The sequence below is a fragment of the Macrobrachium rosenbergii genome, chromosome 54, assembly GCF_040412425.1.
Source record: "Macrobrachium rosenbergii isolate ZJJX-2024 chromosome 54, ASM4041242v1, whole genome shotgun sequence".
Lineage (NCBI taxonomy): Eukaryota > Metazoa > Arthropoda > Malacostraca > Decapoda > Palaemonidae > Macrobrachium > Macrobrachium rosenbergii.
In genome coordinates, this window is record NC_089794.1 from 46404495 (window position 1) to 46427009 (window position 22515).

Here is a 22515-nt window from a genome sequence, read left to right on the forward strand (position 1 = left end):
TATATATATATATATATATATATATATATATATATATATATATATATATATATATATATATATATATATATATATAATATATATATATATTTTATAGGGAGCAACCACGTCAGTGTTTCCTTATGCTGTACGACACCGGACGGTGAATCTGCCCCCACGCATTTCTCTGTTAAAATTGAAGCACTCAAAGGCACTTCATGATAACAGTGCTCTTGCTTTTTACGTTATCTAATCTCACGAACATCTATTGACAATTACGCTCTTTATGACGTGCACAGCCAGAGAAAGTCTTCCTACTTTTTTAAACGTTAAAATGCAGTTTAAGTTTAATTTCTTAGAACTTTAAATGTATGTATTCCCACCAAACTCAGCAAACATACCTAAGCTGTAGTGGGATGGTTTACATCTTGCAACCCACTTTGATGAGTGAAACTAAAGAAGGGGGAAGTTGAAATGCAAGCATTCCATATTCCATGAATTCTGCTGCGCAAATCCGTTTCTAATAGTATAACGAATAACGTTAATATAATACACCAAAAGCAGCATCACGGCTAGATGATTAAACGAATGGCAAGCTCTTCATAAAAATACTCATGTTACCAAAAAGTTAAAATGCATATTGTACTCCATTTTTTGCTAGGTATGCAAATCATTTCTTGTATGACGCACTGAACCAATGTCTAGAGAGTTCTCCAGACCTTGCATTGAACAGTAACTAATTACTATTTGTAAGGCCGTTTCCTTTCAAAACGATGTATTTTTTCATACTTACTTTTTATTATTAATAAAATACATACTTAAGTAGGTGATTCAGAAATCTGGTGTATTTTTCCGAGTTCTTAGTCGTAATGCACAACACCGTACTGAACTTCTTTCCTGATTATCAGTGAGAGAATAGTGTCAACAATAGTACCATGTATTTTAAAAGGAGAAAATACCATACAGATGCATATGTATGATCAGCATCAAATTCAACAGAATAATATTTACTGATGTTTATGACACATTTAAAAGAACATCACATGTTTTATGGAGTTTCCTTTGCCCATGTTTTCAAAAGCCTCGTTTATATCGTTGATGGAACCCCTGGATGTTATAAATTCATCCAACACGATCTTCTTCTTCATGTAGTCGTCGACAAGTTGAGAGAGATCTCCTGCATTGTAGCCTGGGAATGAATATTATTAACAATTAGTTCCACCAGGTCTCTAGATTCAACTTCATGAGTTTATATCCAATAGGAATAACCAGAATACGAATTACTTCAATAAGAAACAGTTAATGTTATTCTGGAAGACACGGCTTCTCAAATATTTTATGCTTGGAAATGCAGAAGTTTTTAACACAATATGGAATGGAAACGATTTCAAAGGTGTTGAACAGTTGCAATATGAAACAGTTGTTAGGAGAGGATGGAAAGTAAGATGAAAGAAAGAAAATGTGAACGGAGGTACAGTAAAAGAAATGAAAAAGGTTGCAGCCAGGGGCCGAAGGGACGCTGCAAAGAACATTAATGCCTAGAGTTCACCGCGAGAGGTGAGCTAACAGCACTCCCCCTTCCGGAAAACACAATATGGAGAAAGCTATGCGGTAGTTTTGTTATAAATGAGAAGGTAACTTAGAATTATGTTTTTAAAAATATGTATAACACAAATTAATTTGTGGTAAACAAGTGTAGGGAGACATTTGAATATGTTCTAAGACTATCCTACAATTGTGATGATTTCGAAGGAGCTACAATTATATTATTCTTTTGAATAATAATAATAATAATAATAATAATAATAATAATAATAATAATAATAATAATAATAATAATAATAATAATAATAATAATAATAATAACGAAAAAATACATATATTTCAAAATCAGTGAAACATCAAAATTAAATATAGTATTCACTTAAAAATTAGAAAATAAACAATTTTTTTTAAACACGCTTTTATTAAAATGCACTAAAAAGTAAAAATAAATTTTTGAGATACAACAGGATTTTCTTACAATTAATCATCTACAAAAATAAAAGCATGGGCCCCAAACATGGAAGGATATGCTACAAGAAATAAAAAAAAATTTTTTTTTCTTGTAGCATTTCCTTCCATGTTTGGCTCCCACACTTAGTTTTGTAGACTTGATTAATTTTAAGGAAATCCTGGTGTGTCTCAAAAAGTTATTTTTTGCTTCTTAGTGCATTTTAATAGGAGCGTGTTTAAAACAATTTTTAGATTTTTTTATTTTACACTTTTTAGTATTGGCAGAAACTGTAATCGACTTATGATTGTAGCTAAAGAAACTGAACGTGATATTCTATAATATCCTGTCGAGCCAAAGAAGGTTTGAAAAATCCGTAGTTATTAACTTATTCTACCGAGTCAAAGAAGGTATGAAAAATCCGAAGAGCTATTAAACTTACTTTACCGAGTCAAAGAAGGTATGAAAAATCCGAGAGAGTTATTAACTTATTCTACCGAGTCAAAGAAGGTATGAAAAATCCGAGAGAGTTATTAAGTTATCCTACCGAGTCAAAGAAGGTGTGAAAAATCTGAGAGAGTTATTAACTTATTCTACCGAGTCAAAGAAGGCATGAAAAATCCGAGAGGGTTATTAAACTTATTTTACCGAGTCAAAGAAGGTATGAAAAATCCAAAGAGTTATTAAACTTATTTTACCGAGTCAAAGAAGGTACGAAAAATCCGAAGAGTTATTAAACTTATTTTACCAAGTCAAAGAAGGTATGAAAAATCCGGGAGAGTTATCAACTTATTCTACCGAGTCAAAGAAGGTATGGAAAATCCGAGAGAGTTATTAAGTTATCCTACCGAGTCAAAGAAGGTATGAAAAATACGAGAGAGTTATTATCTTATTCTACCGAGTCAAAGAAGGTATGAAAAATCCGAGAGAGGTATGAACTTATGTCTACCGAGTCAAAGAAGGTATGAAAAATCCAAAGAGTTATGAACTTATGTCTACCGAGTCAAAGAGGGTATGAAAAATCCAAAGAGTTACGAACTTATGTCTACTGAGTCAAAGAAGGTATGAAAAATCCAAAGAGTTATGAACTTATGTCTACCGAGTCAAAGAAGGGATGAAAAATCCAGAGTTATGAACTTATGTCCACCAAGTCAAAGAAGGTATGAAAAATTCAAAGAGTTAGGAACTTATGTCTACCGAGTCAAAGAAGGTATGAAAAATCCAAAGAGTTATGAACTTATGTCTACCAAGTCAAAGAAGGTATGAAAAATCCAAAGAGTTATGAACTTATGTCTACCGAGTCAAAGAAGGTATGAAAAATCTGAGAGTTATTAACTTATTCTAGCAAGTCAAAGAAGGTATGAAAAAACCGGGAGAGTTATTAACTTATTCTACTGAGTCAAAGAAGGTACGAAAAATCTGAGAGAGTTATTAACTTATTCTACTGAGTCAAAGAAGGTATGAAAAATCCGAGAGAGTTATTAACTTATTCTACTGAGTCAAAGAAGGTATGAAAAATCCGAAGAGTTATTAACTTATTCTACTGAGTCAAAGAAGGTATGAAAAATCTGAGAGAGTTATTACTTTATTCTACTGAGTCAAAGAAGGTATGAAAAATCCGAAGAGTTATTAACTTATTCTAGCGAGTCAAAGAAAGTATGAAGAATCCGAGAGAGTTATTAACTTATTCTACTGAGTCAAAGAAGGTATGAAAAATCCGAGAGAGTTATTAACTTATTCTACTGAGTCAAAGAAGGTATGAAAAATCCGAAGAGTTATTAACTTATTCTACTGAGTCAAAGAAGGTATGAAAAATCTGAGAGAGTTATTACTTTATTCTACTGAGTCAAAGAAGGTATGAAAAATCCGAAGAGTTATTAACTTATTCTACCGAGTCAAAGAAGGTATGAAAAATCCGAGAGAGTTATTAACTTATTCTACTGAGTCAAAGAAGGTACGAAAAATCTGAGAGTTATTAACTTATTCTGCTGAGTCAAACAAAGTATGAAAAATCCGAGAGAGTTATTAACTTATTTTACATAGTGAAAGAAGGTATGAAAAATCCGAGATAGTTATTAACTTATTCTACTGAGTCAAAGAAGGTAAAAAAAATCCGAGAGAGTTATTAACTTATTCTACTGAGTCAAATAAGGTATGAAAAATCCGAGAGAGTTATTAACTTATTCTACCGAGTCAAAGGTGGTATGAAAAATCCGAAGAGTTATTAACTTATTCTACCGAGTCAAAGAAGGTATGAAAAATCCGAGAGAGTTATTAACTTATTCTACTGAGTCAAAGAAGGTATGAAAAATCCAAGAGAGTTATTAACTTATTCTAGCGAGTCAAAGAAGGTATGAAAAATCCAAAGAGTTATGAACTTATATCTACCGAGTCAAAGAAGGTATGAAAAATCCGAGAGTTATTAACTTATTCTACCGAGTCAAAGAAGGTATGGAAAATCCGTAGAGTTATTAAATTATTCTACCTAGTGAAAGAAGGTACGAAAAATCCGAGATAGTTATTAACTTATTCTATCGAGTCAAAGAAGGTATGAAAAATCCGAGAGAGTTATTAACTTATTCTACTGAGTGAAGGTATGAAAAATCAAAGAATGTATGAAAAATCCGAGAGAGTTATTAACTTATTCTACTGAGTCAAAGAAGGTATGAAAAATCCGAGAGAGTTATTAACTTATTCTACTGAGATTTCAAAGAAGGTATGAAAATCCGAGAGAATTGAAGGTCAAAGAAGGTATGAAAATCAAAGAAAGAGTTAATAACTTAATCAAAGAATGTATGTCAAAAAATCTGAAGAGTTATTAACTTATTCTATCGAGTCAAAGAAGGTATGAAAAATCCGAGAGAGATATTAACTTATTCTAAGTGAAAGAAGGTATGAAAAATCTGAGAGAGTTATTAACTTATTCTAGTCAAAGAAGGTATGTCGAGAGAGAGTTATTAACTTAACTGAGTCAAAGAAGGTATGAAAAATCCAAGAGAGTTATTAACTCATTCTACTGAGTCAAAGAAGGTATGAAAAATCCAAAGAGTTATTAACTTATTCTACGAGTCAAAGAAGGTATGAAAAATCCTGAGAGTTATAAACTTATTCTACTGAGTCAAAGAAGGTATGGAAAATCAGAGAGTTATTAAATTATTCTACCTAGTGAAAGAAGGTACGAAAAATCCGAGATAGTTATTAACTTATTCTATCGAGTCAAAGAAGGTATGAAAAATCCGAGAGAGTTATTAACTTATTCTACTGAGTCAAAGAATGTATGAAAAATCCGAGAGAGTTATTAACTTATTCTACTGAGTCAAAGAAGGTATGAAAAATCCGAGAGAGTTATTAATAATCCTACAGAGTCAAAGAAGGTGTGAAAAATCCGAGAGAGTTATTAACTTATTCTACTGAGTCAAAGAAGGTAAAAAAATCCGAGAGAGTTATTAACTTATTCTACTGAGTCAAAGAAGGTATGAAAAATCCGAGAGTTATTAACTTATTCTACCGAGTCAAAGGTGGTATGAAAAATCCGAAGAGTTATTAACTTATTCTACCGAGTCAAAGAAGGTATGAAAAAACCGAGAGAGTTATTAACTTATTCTACTGAGTCAAAGAAGGTATGAAAAACCCAAAGAGTTATTAACATATTCTACCGAATCAAAGAAGGTATGAAAAATCCGAAGAGTTATTAGTTTATTCTACCGAGTCAAAGAAGGTATGAAAAATCTGAAGAGTTATTAACTTATTCTACTGAGTCAAAGAAGGTATGAAAAATCTGAGAGAGTTATTAACTTATTCTACTGAGTCAAAGAATGTATGAAAAATCCAAGAGAGTTATTGACTTATTCTACTGAGTCAAAGAAGGTATGAAAAATCCGAGAGAGTTATTGACTTATTCTTCCGAGTCAAAGAAGGTATGAAAAATCCGAGAGAGTTATTAACTTATTCTACCAAGTCAAAGAAGGTATGAAAAATCCGAGAGTTATTAACTTATTCTAGCGAGTCAAAGAAGGTATGAAAAATCCAAAGAGTTATGAACTTATATCTACCGAGTCAAAGAAGGTATGAAAAATCCGAGAGAGTTATTGACTTATTCTATCGAGTCAAAGAAGGTATGAAAAATCTGAGAGTTATTAAATTATTCTACCGAGTCAAAGAAGGTATGAAAAATCCGAGAGAGTTATTAACTTATTCTACCGAGTCAAAGAAGGTATGAAAATCCGAGAGTTATTAACTAATTCTAGCGAGTCAAAGAAGGTATGAAAAATCCGAGAGAGTTATTAACTTATGTCTACCGAGTCAAAGAAGGTATGAAAAATCCGAGAGAGTTATTAACTTATTCTACCGAGTCAAAGAAGGTATGAAATATCCGAGAGAGTTATTAACTTATTCTACCGAGTCAAAGAAGGTATGAAAACTCTGAGAGTTATTAACTTATTCTACTTAGTCAAAGAAGGTATGAAAAATCTGAAGAGTTATTAACTTATTCTACTGAGTCAAAGAAGGTATGGAAAATCCGTAGAGTTATTAAATTATTCTACCTAGTGAAAGAAGGTATGAAAAATCCGAGAGAGTTATTAACTTATTCTACTGAGTCAAAGAAGGTATGAAAAATCCGAGAGAGTTATTAACTTATTCTACTGAGTCAAAGAAGGTATGAAAAATCTGAGAGAGTTATTAACTTATTCTACCGAGTCAAAGAAGGTTTGAAAAATCCAAGAGAGTTATTAACTTATTCTACCGAGTCAAAGAAGGTATGAAAAATCCGAAGAGTTATTAACTTATTCTACCGAGTCAAAGAAGGTATGAAAAATCCGAGAGTTATTAACTTATACTACTGAGTCAAAGAAGGTATGAAAAATCCGAGAGAGTTATTAACTTATTCTACTGAGTCAAAGAAGGTATGAAAAATCCGTAGAGTTAATAACTTATTGTACCGAGTCAAAGAATGTATGAAAAATCTGAAGAGTTATTAACTTATTCTATCGAGTCAAAGAAGGTATGAAAAATCCGAGAGAGATATTAACTTATTCTACTGAGTGAAAGAAGGTATGAAAAATCCGAGAGAGTTATTAACTTATTCTACCTAGTCAAAGAAGGTATGAAAAATCCGAGAGAGTTATTGACTTATTCTACCGAGTCAAAGAAGGTATGAAAAATCCGAGGGAGTTATTAACTTATTCTACCGAGTCAAAGAAGGTATGAAAAATCCGCAGAGTTATTAACTTATTCTACTGAGTCAAAGGAGGTATGAAAAATCCAAGAGAGTTATTAACTTATTCTACCGAGTCAAAGAAGGTATGAAAAATCCGTAGAGTTATGAACTTATTCTACCGAGTCAAAGAAGGTATGAAAAATCCGAGTTACTAACTTATTCTAACGAGTCAAAGAAGGTATGAAAAATCCGAGTTATTAACTTATTCTACTGAGTCAAAGAAGGTATGAAAACTCCGAGAGTTATGAACTTATTGTACCAAGTCAAAGAAGGTATGAAAAATCCGTAGAGTTATTAACTTATTCTAGCGAGTCAAAGAAGGTATGAAAAATCCGTAGAGTTATTAACTTATTCTACCGAGTCAAAGAAGGTATGAAAAATCCGAAGTTATTAATTTATTCTACCGAGTCAAAGAAGGTATGAAAAATCCATAGAGTTATTAACTTATTCTACCCAGTCAAAGAAGGTATGAAAAATCCGAAGAGTTATTCACTTCACACAAATCCTGAGATACTGGAAGATGTCACTGTAGTGTCATTGGAGGTCACTGCTGACCTACTGATCATGTAAGGCTATATTGTCACCAGGATTAAATAACATGCAAAATTTCAAGTCCATCGGACGAAGGGGATGGGTAGAAAATTGAGTTACAAGATTTGACCCAGACAAACAGACAAAAAAAAGTTTAAACACGCTTTTATTAAAATGCACTGAAAGGTAAAAAATATTTTTTTGAGACACCAGAAGTTTCTAATTTATTGTGTCAACCAAAATAAAAGTGTGGGCACCAAAAATGAAAGGAAGTGCTACAAGAGAAGAAAGATATTTTCTTATATTTCCGGTAGCATTTCCTTCCATGTTTGATGGCCACGCTTTTATTTTTGCAGACGTGATTAATTACTAGAAAATCCTGGTGTGTCTCAAAAAAATTTTTTTACTTTATAATCCATACCAATAAACACATGTTTTAAACATCTTTTTTTAAATATTTTTTTTATTTTATATTTTTTAGTTTTGATATAAATTGTAACCAATTTATGATTGTAGCCAACGAAAATTGAACGTGATCCTGTCGACTCAAAGAAGGTTTGAAAAATCCGGAGAGTTACTGACTTGTTTTACCGAGTCAAAGAAGATATGAAAAATCGGAAGATATTCATACAAGTCCTGAAATACTGGGAGAGGTCACTGTGGGGTCACTGCTGACTTACTGATCATGTAAGGTTGTATTGACACCGGGACTGAGTAACCAAGCAAAATTTAAAGTCCATCAGACAAAGGGAACAGGTCGAAAATTGAGTCACAAGTTTTGACCCAAACAGACGTAAAGTCAAGTTAAATAAAAGCATGTAAAAAGCAATCTAAATAAAAGTGTATAAAAAAGACCTCACCTCCCAAAATACATCCTGACACGTGGCACCCATAAAGAATCTTATAAGGATCAACAGTAATTTTCTCTCCAAAAGTCGGTACACCTATCAGTAGACAATGGCCTCCACCCAGACGACAGGAAGCTACCGCTGACTCCAACACTTCCCTGACGCCACTACATTCAAAAACGTAGTCGCATCCCCTGAGGGTTTTCTCCACGAGAACTTCCTCGATTGGTTTGTTGTGCTCTTTTGGGTTGTAGAACTCCGTAACGCCTAACTTCTTGGCTGAAACGAAACAGAATTAAGGCAAAAATGTACTTGTACTCGCACCGTTCATATCTGTCAAAGGAAAACATTTTGATTGTCAATGGTTCCTTCCAATACTTCTCACGAATCTGTAAGCCAGTCCAGCGGGTCAAGAGATTGCTTCATCTACGGAAAATGGATCTTCAGCTTAAGTTGGGCCCCCTTCTGGGGGAAAGGAAGACGTGCAACGGTTACGAAATTATGAGGACAGTGAGGTAAAATCAAATGAAGTTATAAAGGATTAAAAATGAGCCACTGGTTTTCAGGTTGTGGATTTCTATAAAAGAAACTACATATTAGGCATTAATTTAAAACGTGGAGTGTCTTGTCGGGCCTAAATGCAGGTGCATTAATGTCAGGCATTAGTGAACAATGCCTCTACCGGCCTCACCTCGTACAAGTCTGTTTTGAGACTGATAACACTCTCGTGAAATGCTGTAATTGAAGCGGATTCCCTCAAGATGTTTATAGTCTTTAAACTTCCCCATAGACCTGTTGTTGAGGAAAAGTTTCCCCTGTTTAACTGGTCTCATGTTTTGTGAAATCTGAACCTTAAATTTATTGACTCCTACAAGAAATGGCTCATGTAGCGCCTCTTATAAATGATGAAACTTTGTCTACAAAAGAAAGACTAAAGATGTTGCATATCAAACCAGGCGAATTATGTGATAGATGTGAAGTAAAACACCGTTTACATGTCATGTATTTTTGTTCATTCATCAGACCAGTGTGGAGTTGGTTTAATGATCTTTTGGAAAAAATAGTTGTTAAATGTGTCCAGCCAATCAAAACCTTAATGTTCGACTTTCATTTCAGAACGGGGGAACAAATAAACACCATGTCCATTTTGGTTACTGAATACATTAATGCACTTTGGGCAAGTAGACATGATATTTTAGATATGAATGATAGAATAAATATTCATAAACATAAACTTTAAATTTTCCAAATATGTCTTATCAAGATGCTGGAAAATGGACGTATGAGTTTGCAAATATTTTGTAAAAGTATACTGTAAAAATGTAAGGATTATTGTAATACTGTTATCAATAAAATTTAAAGAAAAAAAGGGTATCACACTCAAAATTCTTTATAGACTGGTCTCCAGAAGGAATCCTGGCTCTCTTCAACAGACTGTTAAAAAGCAAACCCTGCCGCCACTACCTTAAGAAACGGACAACGAATGGCGACGTTTAATGACATCAGAATTCCTTGTGTTGGAACATAAAGGTGATACATTCCCTCCAAACAAAGGTAATCAAGATCATTCCCAAAGAGATCCATCCTTTCTGAAGTGGTTTCAGGAATGAAAAATTATGAGTCTTCACAACTCACCTATATCCTTCTTGCCATTATTAACGTCGATGCCAATTATCCTTTTGGCACCTTGCAGTTTACACCCCATCACAGCTGCTAGGCCAACTGTCCCAAGTCCAAAAACGGCACAGGTGGAACCTGGTTTAACCTGCAAAAAGGTGACGTTCCAAAAACAGGTCATTCAAAAGCGTAAGAGAGAGAGAGAGAGAGAGAGAGAGAGAGAGAGAGAGAGAGAGAGAGAGAGAGAGAGAGAGAGAGAGAGCTAGAGTCATAGAGAGCTGACTACAACTTGAATTTTTAAGTCAAGTACCGTATTTTAATGCTGAAAACTGTGGTTTTATCACTCATTTCAGGTTCAAAACTTAAGGAAGCTAAGCTATACATTCCTCCTAGCCATCCGAACCTAGAGCGCTACTAGTGTTTCCGTATAGATTGCATCTGAATTTTTGCTACACTCTTGAAAAAATTATTATTAGTTACATATAAACGTAAATAAAATTATTATAATCCTTTACAGCCATGTACAGCCTCATTGACACAGCCGGATTTCCATACCAGTTTTTCACTTTACTGTACTTCTTTTCATAAAAGCTAGTTTTAACAGCAACATTATTGCATACTGTTAAAATGAATGCATATTCTTTCTTCTAGTTAGCTGGTGGTTAATATTAATAGCCCTTTGTGTCTGCTGGTTACATTCAGTATTTATAAAATGCCATCTACTTCTTCGTCCTTATACTGCAAACTGAATGGAACTAGTGGCAGCAGTCATTATTGTCTTACCTTTGCAAAGTTTACAACCGTTCCATATCCCGTGGTTACTCCACAGCTCAGAGGAACGATTTTGTCCAGTGGTGCCTCTTTGTTCACCTGTGAAATATTGAGCAATCCAATAAAATGAGAGTCTGGATTCACAGTGATTCCAAAAATACCCCACTCTATCCAGAGGTTAGGTAAGAAGAAAATTGTTATACCAGGTCTGGTTCACTACGACTGTTGGTAGAAAGCATACGAATTTCAGTAGAACAAATAATGTTGATAGTTTTTTGAAGTCAATAAATATCTCGACAAACTTAAGCAGTAACTTGAAACTGTAATTACCTTACAAAGCATGGACTCTTCTATTACTGAGTATTCAGAGTACGTCCCGCTTCCGAGGAGGGTATAAACTGGCTTGCCCTTGCAAGAAAGACGGGTAGAAACTTCTTTGTTGTCAGAATAGAATGTATCTATAAATTGTTGGCACAGGTTTGTTTCAGAAGATTGACATGAAGGACACTGACGACAGCTGGGCAGGCAGAACACAAGGACGTGGTCCCCTTGAATATTAAGTTAGATTAGAATTGAAGATTTTCAAGTAGGGAGTGAAATAATGGTTACAGAAAATCCCACACAAATGATCAGCCTATAGCTGTGAAAATTATTTCCAACAAGTGCCAGTATTAACAAATGATATATTTTGTCAAAATCCGATCCTGAAAACTGCAATATACATTGTCTCCTTTGGAATCTTTATGGTTGATACTTAGAGAAACATCGATTCCAAGGAGCAACGTGTACCTTCTTTTAAAGAAGTGACGGCCTCCCCAACACTTTCCACAATGCCTGACCCCTCGTGTCCGAGAACAGATGGAAATAAATTCGGAAACCCGCCCTTCCATCCACTCATATCGGTGTGACACAACCCAGCAGACACAATCTGTTTGCAATAAATCATTCATTCAAAAGATAAGGCTAACAACACTGAAGCAATTAAACAATGAGACTTGATTTCCATGTATTTGATAATGAATGTTCGCTTAAACCTGATTGAGGCAAAAATGGTAATGAACATACTTGATACTTCAGCCAAGTTCCTCTAAACGTATCCTCACCTTAATCCTGACTTCTTTCCCTTCAGGTGGAGCCACCTCGACCTCCTCAATGATAATTGACTTGCTCTGTTCCCAGGCGACAGCGGCTCTGCATTTTATAACCTGGCGTCAAGAAAATAAAATTCTTTTGAGAGCTGAAGGACCCAGACATGCTTCGATGAGAAAACCAAGAGAGGCTAGAGATGAAGGGAGGTTAGAGTAAGGGAAATCAAAGGAAACATGACTGGTGGAATTTCACAGACGACATTTGGAGCACTGAAAACATGGAGGCTAAAGATGGGTGGTGTTTTTGAAAATCAGGAAAGATAAAGTGGCTGAATTTGAAGGTGATGATAATTGAAGGCGATGATGATAAAAGAAGTCTATTGCATTCTATTGCACAATAGGCCCACAACTCCGACTCACAATGGGCCCAAGATCTGATAAAGAAGGAAGGGTGGGCTCAGGTGAGGTTACTCCCAACACGGTAGCTTAGTCATAGTTACCCACCATTCATTTTGCTATTTCGAATGTCTAGTGAAAGCGTTAATGGAAAAGTTAAAATGCTATAAAAATGATGATCAAACATTTTCTGAAAAAGTTAGCAATTAACGGGGCACTTAAAAGAATTTCCAACGACTATTTGAAAGCCTCAATTTGGCTCGTAAGATTAATGATTAATTCATGAAGGACAAGTTAAAGAGAACTTATATAAAAGTTTTCTTTCTCGAGATTCTGGAGTTTCACTGGTGAAAGAAATGGCTGGTTCCCTGAAAATTGCTTTCAAAATGGTCAATATTACTACATGCGCTTGTATGTACAATTTAACCTTTGATTCGACTTGCACAGGTCGGGTTGCTTTTCACACACTGATTAAATTTGACATCAATTTACTCAGTGGGTTATCATTTATCATTAAGATTCATAACGTGAGCATAATCATATGGAAGCATATTCGCTAACTGCAGACACACAAAATAAAACATCCATTTAAGACGTAAAGTAATAAGAACGTCTCAATAAATGTTCGCTACATTAACACAATGATGAAATACAAGAATATTTGAAATGACACCTTTACGGTATCATAAATCAAAGACTTAGTTATTACAGCTTGCTTTCTATATATATATATATATATATATATATATATATATATATATATATATATATATATATATATATATATATATATATATAGTTTTCTACTCCCGCCGTATCGCTCATTTCTTTAATAATTCAGAAAATATTCTTATAGAGTAGGGGGATAGGTAAACCCATAAGGATTGGGGTGACAGAGTACGATTTAGGAGCAGCCAAGCAACCCTCTTCAAGGGCTGGGCCTTAATGCGTCTCCAGGGAAAACTGTTTCCTTCTAGCTAAGCCCCAAATCTAATTAACTTCCCCCTATCTTTTTAATTTACTGGCGAAGGATCTTTCCCTTGAATCCACAAGTATGCACCAATAACGCTGCCTGAAGCCATGTCCCAAGCACATTCTCTGCCTTAAAAGGGGCAAGTCGACAGTGATCGTCAGTAAGTCTGTTTTGGTCAGCTGAAGGTTCTGCCCGGTTGAATATCGAGCCTCGTGCCAGGCAGGCACTCATTTTCCCACACACTTCAGGCAGCGTTACTGGCGCTTACTTGCATATTAAAGGGAAAGATTCTTCGCTAGTAAATTAAAAAGATAGGGGGGAGTTAATTAGGTTTGGGGCTTAGCTAGAAGGAAACAGTTTTCCCTGGAGACGCATTAAGGCCCAGCCCTTGAAGAGGGTTGCTTGGCTGCTCCTAAATCGTACTCTGTCACCCCAATCCTTATGGGTCTACCTATCCCCAAACTCAATAAGAATATTTTCTGAATTATTAAAGAAATAATACATTTCTGGCATAGAAAACTGCATAACATACATACACAGACACAGACACAGACACATATATATATATATATATATATATATATATATATATATAATATATATATATATATATAATCATGAAGCTACAAATGTCGCTTAATATCAAATTCACGCTACCTTGGGAGTATCCCGATAGGGATTTATCACCGAAGGGGAATTTATAAGTACAAATGGATTGGTACTGCTGGGTCGGATTCCACGACACAGAACATACCCAGCAACTCCAGTCGACGTTCTACCACTGAGCTATCAAGAGAGGTATAAGTTAATGCCGAGTTTTCTGTACTTATTTTACCTGTCGCGAGCGGGGAAATTGCACTTAGCCTCGGCATTAACCCACCTCCGCCATGGTAGTTCATTGGTACGTTTGGAACACGCAGCTCTTATTATGAAATTTTTATCACACTGTGATTTATATACAATCATGAAGCTACAGATGTCGCTTAATATCAAATTCACGCTACCTTGGGAGTATCCCGATAGGGAATTATCATCGAAGGGGAATTTATAAGTGATAAATGGATTGGTACTGCCGGGTCGTGATCCTACGACACAGAACTATCCAGCAACTCCAGTCGACGTTCTACCACTGAGCTATCAAGAGAGGTATAAGTTAATGCTGAGTTTTCTGTACTTATTTTACCTGTCGCGAGTGGGGAAATTGTACTTAGCCTTGGCATTAATCCACCTCCACCATGGTAGTTCATTGGTTCGTTTGGAACACGCAGCTCTTAGTATGAAATTTTTATCACACCATGATTTATATACAATCATGGAGCTACAAATGTCGCAATATCAAATTCACGCCACCTCGGGAGTGTCCCGATAGGGAATTATCATGCTGGTTATGTTCTGTGAAGGGAATTTATAAGTGATAAATGGGTTTATCACTTATAAATTCCCTTCGTGATCCTATCGACCCAGGTAGCGTGAATTTGAACATATCCAGCAACTCCAGTCGACGTTCTACCAATATATATATATATTATATATATATATTAAAGCAAGCTGTAATAACTAAGTCTTTGATTTATGATACCGTCAAGGTGTCATTTCGAATATTCTTGTATTTCATCACTGTATTAATGTGGCGAACATTTATTGAGACGTTCTTATTACTTTATGTCTTAAATGGATGTTTTATTTTTTGTGTCTGCAGTTAGCGAATATGCTTCCATATGATTATGCTTGCGTTATGAATCTTAACGATAAATGATAACCCACTGAGTAAATTGATATCATATTGACCTTTGAGCCAGACGTCGCCACAAGATAAGTTCTGATCTACCTCACCTGGAGAATCGTCTATCCAAGAATCTCAAAGCAGCAAATTACGGAGAGAGTGTTGTCAGTCTTTTACTAAGTAGACGTTTCCCCTGCCATTCTCATTTGCCAGAGGAATCCGCCCTACCCGGCCTGACATAACCGCACTGCTGAAATTAACGACCTTTTGTATATGGTCCCTTTATGCACAACTTGATTTGTGCTAGTCCCCAATTCAGTGATTTATTGAACATTTACATTTTTATTGAGATCTGCCACCTTTAATTTACCATTGTCCTTTTGTAAATAAAGTAGTGTTAAGAAGCAGAATTTTCACTTGGTGACCTCTCACTTATTATTTGCTCTTTTTATTTCTCTTTCTGTCTACGGTCTTCCGAGGGTTGCAAGGCCCTACTGAGTAACATAAAGTAAATTCCAGCGGAACTTCGGAATCAGTAATAATATGTATGTATGTATATATATATATATATATATATATATATATATATATATATATATATATCCTAATAACTGCTAAAAATATCTATTAGGCGTCTAATGCTTTTTAATGCCTCACCATAAGTCTCACCTGCAACATATCGACCCCTCACATAAGTTTAAACATTCTTTTCTCCCTTTTACACATTCTTATATATTATGGATAACGGTGCCATTTCATTCTACAACGTTAACCTACCCGAGAACCCTTTTGATTTTCTGTGACGTCTTTCATTGTGTGTAGCATGACTTGAGAATTATGCACACACTCAAAGAGAGAGAGAGAGAGGGGGGGCGGGAATTTGTGCATGAAGTACTGTACATCTTTTTATGCATAAGTACTTGTGTGCTAAATTACCATGCCTGCTCACATACCGCAAAACCGTTATAGAATCTTACCTTTCCTTTAGTAGGTGACATAATGTGATTTGTTGCTGGAAAACTAAATGAATTCACGGAACCACCGTTCAAAATTCTATACAAGCTTCAACCGTTGACAACTTCACCACTGGCGGCAGCCGGCTGGTGGCAGTGCTGCCAAATGTAAAATATAGAAATCCGCCAAACCGTTTTCAGAGATGTGCTACTTTTACCCCGAAACAGCTAGATTTTCCCCTGTTGATAAACTGAAATATGTTTTTCTTAATATAGTTTCAGATATGCTTTAATCGCTATTGTGACTTAAAACAAGTGCCAAAAACCTCGGTAAATTAATATTTAAGATAAAAAAAATGAAGTCATCATGGTAAGTTACAATTCCCTCATCAGCATATTCCAACAACAGCGATACTGTTGTTGGAATAGGCTGAACTGAAGGCTACGCTGTCATTGATCCTGTTTTCTGTCCAACTCTTAGGAATATAGTAATTAGGAGAGTTTTCTCCATTCTTTACATTCCTTATTTAAATAGTGAGAACAGCTTTAACCACTTTCAAGCTCAATCTGTTTCTTAATTTAGTTTTTAATACGCTAAAATCACAAGCAGTAATTAACAGTAGCCTACATAAAATGAAGTGTTACCGAACGTACAGTACCTCGGTACTTTCCTAGCAAATATAGTAACACAATAACTTACGTGTTAATTAGAACTTAAGAATTACAATGACTTTACACTTTCAGGTAAAATCCACGAAAATTCCGCTAAAATAATTAAAAATCCTCCGATGTTTGAAATCCGCCAACGTCTTAGATTCCGCGGAAATTAGCGGTTTTAATTAAGTTGACAACACTGGGCCTATCCGGCGTCACCGGGGAGGCCATCTTTGAGGTGCCAGTTACGAATTTATTTGTAGGGAATTGACAATATATTTTACGCATTGACTTGCATATAAAGTAACAAAATTATCCTAGAAGTCATGATAAAAAAAAAAATGGTTGACAATAAAACTGTTATTTGGGTAACATCAACAAACGAAGAATTTCAGACACGAAGGGCAACCATAGTTGTCAAAGGGGTCTTACTGAAGTACTCGCTTGAAACAAACTACACTAACGATAAGCACTGCAACTGTAAAGGAATATTGTAGATAAAGTCTGTTACTATGCACCGTGATGCTTAAGGCGGCTTCAAGCATGTGCATGTGTATGTACATCTGTTTATTTCTACAGAAGTGGAGATGCAGGCGTGAACAGCCAGGGTAACAAAGCGCATGAATATGAAAGAAAATTGAAGTGAGTCTGTAGACCCCACTGAACAGTGTAAGCATACTTGGATACACTCTCTCTCTCTCTCTCTCTCTCTCTCTCTCTCTCTCTCTCTCTCTCTCTCTCACAGTAACGCCCAAACACACGTAAGAATACAGTAGACAAGTCTTGGCTCCCTTGACGAGAGCCATAATATTATAGACTGGTTCATTTTGAATCTTCGTGCGTTTTTAATAATAACTCTGTTATTAACATTATTGTTAAGACTTCACTTAAGGTTTCTATAACCTTTTGGAGGAGCTATTATGGAGGAGGAAATATTATGGATAAATCACGCAACACCCTACAGGTGAGGGAGACTGCCTTGCAGTCCTCTCCGCGTTTGTTTTCTGGTGTTCCTCACTTCATAAAACTGGTAAAAAATAATATACTTAACTCGGTGTTTTTTTTTAGATATGCAATGAGGGTGAATTATGAATCGAATGTTTTAGTTTTGTGATTTTTTTTTTATTTACTTATTAGGCGAGAGATCTTTCTACAAAGAGAAAGCCTTGTAGAGGGAAAAAAATTTGAAAAAATCTTTGCTCTTTGCATTTGGTAAAAGATTAAAAGTTCCAAAACGAAAAGGCGTTTCAAGTTCCAGAAAGGTATAATTTCATCATCGAAGGCAATAACTGCCTTCAATGATCATGCCGAGAGTTTCATATAATGTCGACTGCATACTGACACAAAGATTAAATCAAGATTACCTCGAACGGCTGATCGGATGTATTATGCAAATGAATGATCACAATGATCAATCAAGTATAGTGGGTTTCAAGTTTCAGCTAAAAAAAGTTGCGTTTGGGCAAGGAAATGAAATAGTGAGTGATAAATGTGATGGTGCAACAGATGACACAAGATTTTATGAATCTAACAGTGACCATAAAATGAAAAAGTAAATGAGAGGGAGTTAGTCTTGGAAATAATAACAACACAAATGTTTAGGAATTTAGATTACAACTTCGAAAATGAAGTTGTAGATTTGGGTGAATTTCTGAGTTAAAACACAAAAAAAAAAGAAAAAAAATGCTGAGGGAGTAACTGAAGAAGTGGCTTTTAAGTATTGGTGGATATATTATAAAAACCACGTAGAGACATCTGTAAAGACGGAAAAAGCCTTGTAGAAGGAACACACTGTTTAAAAATTTTATGCTCTGGAATATAATGATCTGGTGTGAAAGCTCCTGATAACGTGATACCATTTTTGATAAGAAGTCCGTATATTTTAGGAGAAAATGTCTTAGTAATTTAATAAAGAACACGAAACAGGATGTAGGGGAGAAATACGGGAAAAAATGAAAATTACATGTTAATAAATTACTGTTTATAAATTGTTGGCATTCAGTTTCCTAAGGTTTGTCTTGTAATGAAACTGCTATCTAAAATAAATTCTCAGTGTTTCTTTTTATCTCATTCAGACTTGAGAGAGAGAGAGAGAGAGAGAGAGAGAGAGAGAGAGAGAGAGATACGAAAAGAATATGGGTATCGGGTAGGATCATCCTTCTTTCCCAGACCGAGGGCAAGTGACGTAAATGCGCATACGAGGTTTGAAGGCAGAGATATAAAGATAAAGAAGTCAGGACTGAACATATAAAAATAAGCATTGAATGGTTGGGTATAGTAATGAAATCTGGCTGTTAAGGAATGCGAAGGGGATGAAATTTGATTCTTTTCAATGTGCAGGGGCCGAGAACCGAGTTGTAGAAACGTGTTCTTCCTGTGTTGTCCCTTTCCTTTCTTTTATCATAATTCCCTCTGCCCTTTATTCATTTCGCTATGCTTCTTTCTCTGCTATCGTTGTTTTCGTTGTCTATAAACAAGAGGAAACAAGTAAAAAATGCGCCGAAGTTTCCTCAGTGCAATCGAGTTTTCTGTACAGCGTATAACCAAGGCGACCGAAAATAGATTTATCTTTCGGTGGTCTCGGTATAATGCTGTTGACCCGCCGCCCATGAATGTTTAACCACGGCCCGGTGGTGGATTATCCTATATCGTTGCCAGAAGCACGATTATGGCTAACTTTAACCTTAAATAAGATCAAAACTACTGAGGCTAGAGGGCTGCAATTTTGTATGTTTGATGGCTGGAGTGTGGATGATCAACATATCAATTTGCAGCCCTCTAACCTCAGTGGTTTTTAAGATCTGAGGGCGGACGGACAGACAAAGCCGGCACAATAGTTTTCTTTTACAGAAAACTAAAAGCAAAAAACAAAAAAGCCTTCAGTCACACGGCTGGGAGAAGATGGTTGACCTCTTTCTCTGATAAACGTTTCATTCCACGCACGTCAGGATGCCTGCCGCCTGCCTGTCTTGCGTTCTCACGCTCACGACTATTATAAGCGTTTAAAGACCGTTATTCATTTACCTATTTATTTTCAGTTATTGTTAATGATGACTTTGTCTGTCTAGTGCGAAAGGGAAATTCTTGTATGTACGTGCATGTTGTCGTACGCTCCTGACACTCTGCTGTGACTTCATTGTGACTATTCCTCGAATAGTAAGTGTTGAGGGGTAGTACGGTAAGGGCGAAGGTAAAGGCGTACTAGAAAGTTGAAACCTGCACCGTGACAGGGAGGCGAGACAAACTATTTTTTAAGGTTTTATTTACCATTATAAGAATCTCACGACCATAACACCAGCGGTTACATAAAAAGGGTTTAATAATAATAATAATAATAATAATAATAATAATAATAATAATAATAATAATAATAATAATAATAACGGATCTTCCTAGATAGTGACCCCCAAGGGTTTTAACCCGGTGTGCATCCACCTGTGCGGCTTGCTTAGTACAAGCCCCTTGGGAATGACCGTAAAAACACGAACAAAAGACTGTAAATATCATAAAGATATTGACCCCAAGATATATTAGTCTTAGATAACGACCCCCGAAAACCCTTGGGGGTCACTATCTACAAAAGATCCATGATATTTTATTATTATTATTATTATTATTATTATTATTATTATTATTATTATTATTATTATTATTAGTAGTAGTAGTAGTAGTAGTAGTAGTAGCAATAATAATAGTAGTAGTAGTATTTGCTGATTCAAATATGAATTTTTTGTTGAGATTTTAATGACGAAAAATAATAGTCCTTTTCTGAACAAGAACAGCAGATATCACAGAGTGGACGAATTTTTTTAGGGGAAACAGGCCGAAAATGCGATAGTTATATGGGAAAGTTAAAATTCACAGGTACACATATTTTTTGTGATATATTACCACTCTGGTACATTTTAACTTTAATATATTTAAGTTTAAATGACTTTAGCTGTAAACTATTTTATATTAAAAGCGTTCAAGTTATGCAGTTTGTAAAGTTGGCAGTGATCATTTTTTCATAATAATTCTCCAAGCAATTTCCGTAGCTTTCAGTTACTATCTTTATTATCTAACTAGTCACCATTTATTTCATAATTACTATTATATATTGAACACAAAAACCTTCACATAGCACTCTTAATATGAAAGACCATATTTTACATATTTGCAATATATTTCCAGTTTTTTGTTTTCTGTACAAGAAGACTATTGTGCCGGCTTTGTCTGTCCGTCCGCCTTCCGATCTTAAAAACTACTGAGGCTAGAGGGCTGCAAATTGGTATGTTGATCATCCACCCTCCAATCATCAAACATACCAAATTGCAGCCCTCTATCCTCAGTAGTTTTTTTTATCTTATTTAAAGTTAAAGTTAGCCATACTCGTGCATCTGGCAACGATATAGGACAGGCCACCACCGGCCCATGGTTAAAGATTCCAGGGCCGCGGCCCATACAGCATTATACCGAGACCACCGAAAGATAGATCTGTTTTCGGTGGCCTTGATTATATGCTGTACAGAAAACTCGATTGCGCTGAAGAAACTTCGACGCATTTTTTAGCCTATCTGTTTTTGAATATTATCATTTCACGCAATACTAACAAATGATCAGGTTCTGACTCCCTTATGTATAGCTGTAGAATGACTGAACGGTCCTTTAGAAATATGTATTGCCATTTAATCCAAAATTACTTTATTTTTCATGTGATGATTTCAGTGTTATTGTGTTTAGCTTTTATTACTACTGTTTCCCACCTTAAGTCTTGTCTGTATCTTGTCTTACAAAACGACGCAAAAAAGGCCCGTGTGTATCTAAATATTCTTTAATAAAATATGACTCTTTTAGAGCTTAAAATTTATGAATATGAGTTATAATTCAGTTTAATTCCTTTTCATGTTTTATTAGACAAATGTTGTCAGTGTTACGACGAGTTTTACTTTTAACAATGTGCCAACTTTTGGGACTCGTTTGAGTGTTCCTTTTACCAGACATGCATAGCAAAATATCTTAAGATTTCTCGTTTTGAATTTAGACTTGCCATTATTAAAATGTATCAGTACTCATTAGGAGTATGTAACGTCATATTCTAACATATTTTATTTTATATTACTAAAAATATCTTATATATTAAAATTTAAAGCTTAAACGGTAGTTTATATCGTGATTGAGCTTATTACAGTCCGCTACTTAATGTTTTGCATTTCAATTTATCTTCGCTATTTTTTTTTAGTTAAAAATGAATAATCATTAAGAAAAAAGATTATTTAATTTTTATCTACATATTGTACCACAGTGAAAAAATATTTCTTATCTTACGTAAATTCGAAGGTTAAGTCAAAGAAAGTTGGCAGTTACTATTTTACGTTCATGTTATAGCTACTTCATTTACCAACAGACGTCCTTGGCTGTATTGTTCAGCCTTGCCGTGAGGCTAAGAAGCCGAAAAAAAAAACGGAAATGTATTGAAGCCGCCAATCAATTTACATAATAAATAGATCCATGCTTTAAATATGAAGTTGTATACTATACGGCTAAAACTGAGCATTTTTTGGTGTATTTCTGTTCCACTCTTTTCCATGTTTTGATGTTTTCCCTTTTTAGATTCATCTGCTTCTCCCAAATTCACAACCAAATCGGTTGAAGATTTCTCAGGGTTTCTGTAAATTCAATCTTATTTTCGCTGAATATCTGTGTAAAATATATATTCTTTTTATTCAATCCCATCACTGCAATGCTTATTTAACGACATTTAATTGTATTAATATATCAGCTGTTCACAA

General features: G+C 35.0%; 1 protein-coding gene across 1 annotated transcript; it reads right to left on the minus strand.

Annotated features, from left to right (window-relative positions):
* Positions 1-900: 900 nt before the first annotated feature.
* LOC136835056 (alcohol dehydrogenase class-3-like) lies at positions 901-16260 on the minus strand. Its single transcript, XM_067098173.1, has 8 exons — positions 16115-16260; positions 12061-12162; positions 11747-11885; positions 11288-11505; positions 10970-11056; positions 10205-10334; positions 8582-8848; positions 901-1168 (listed from the first exon to the last, which is right to left on the minus strand). The coding sequence occupies exons 1-8, from the start codon at positions 16133-16135 to the stop codon at positions 1008-1010; spliced, it is 1125 nt and encodes a 374-aa protein (XP_066954274.1). The 5' UTR covers positions 16136-16260; the 3' UTR covers positions 901-1007.
* Between the last annotated feature and the right edge of the window lie 6255 nt (positions 16261-22515).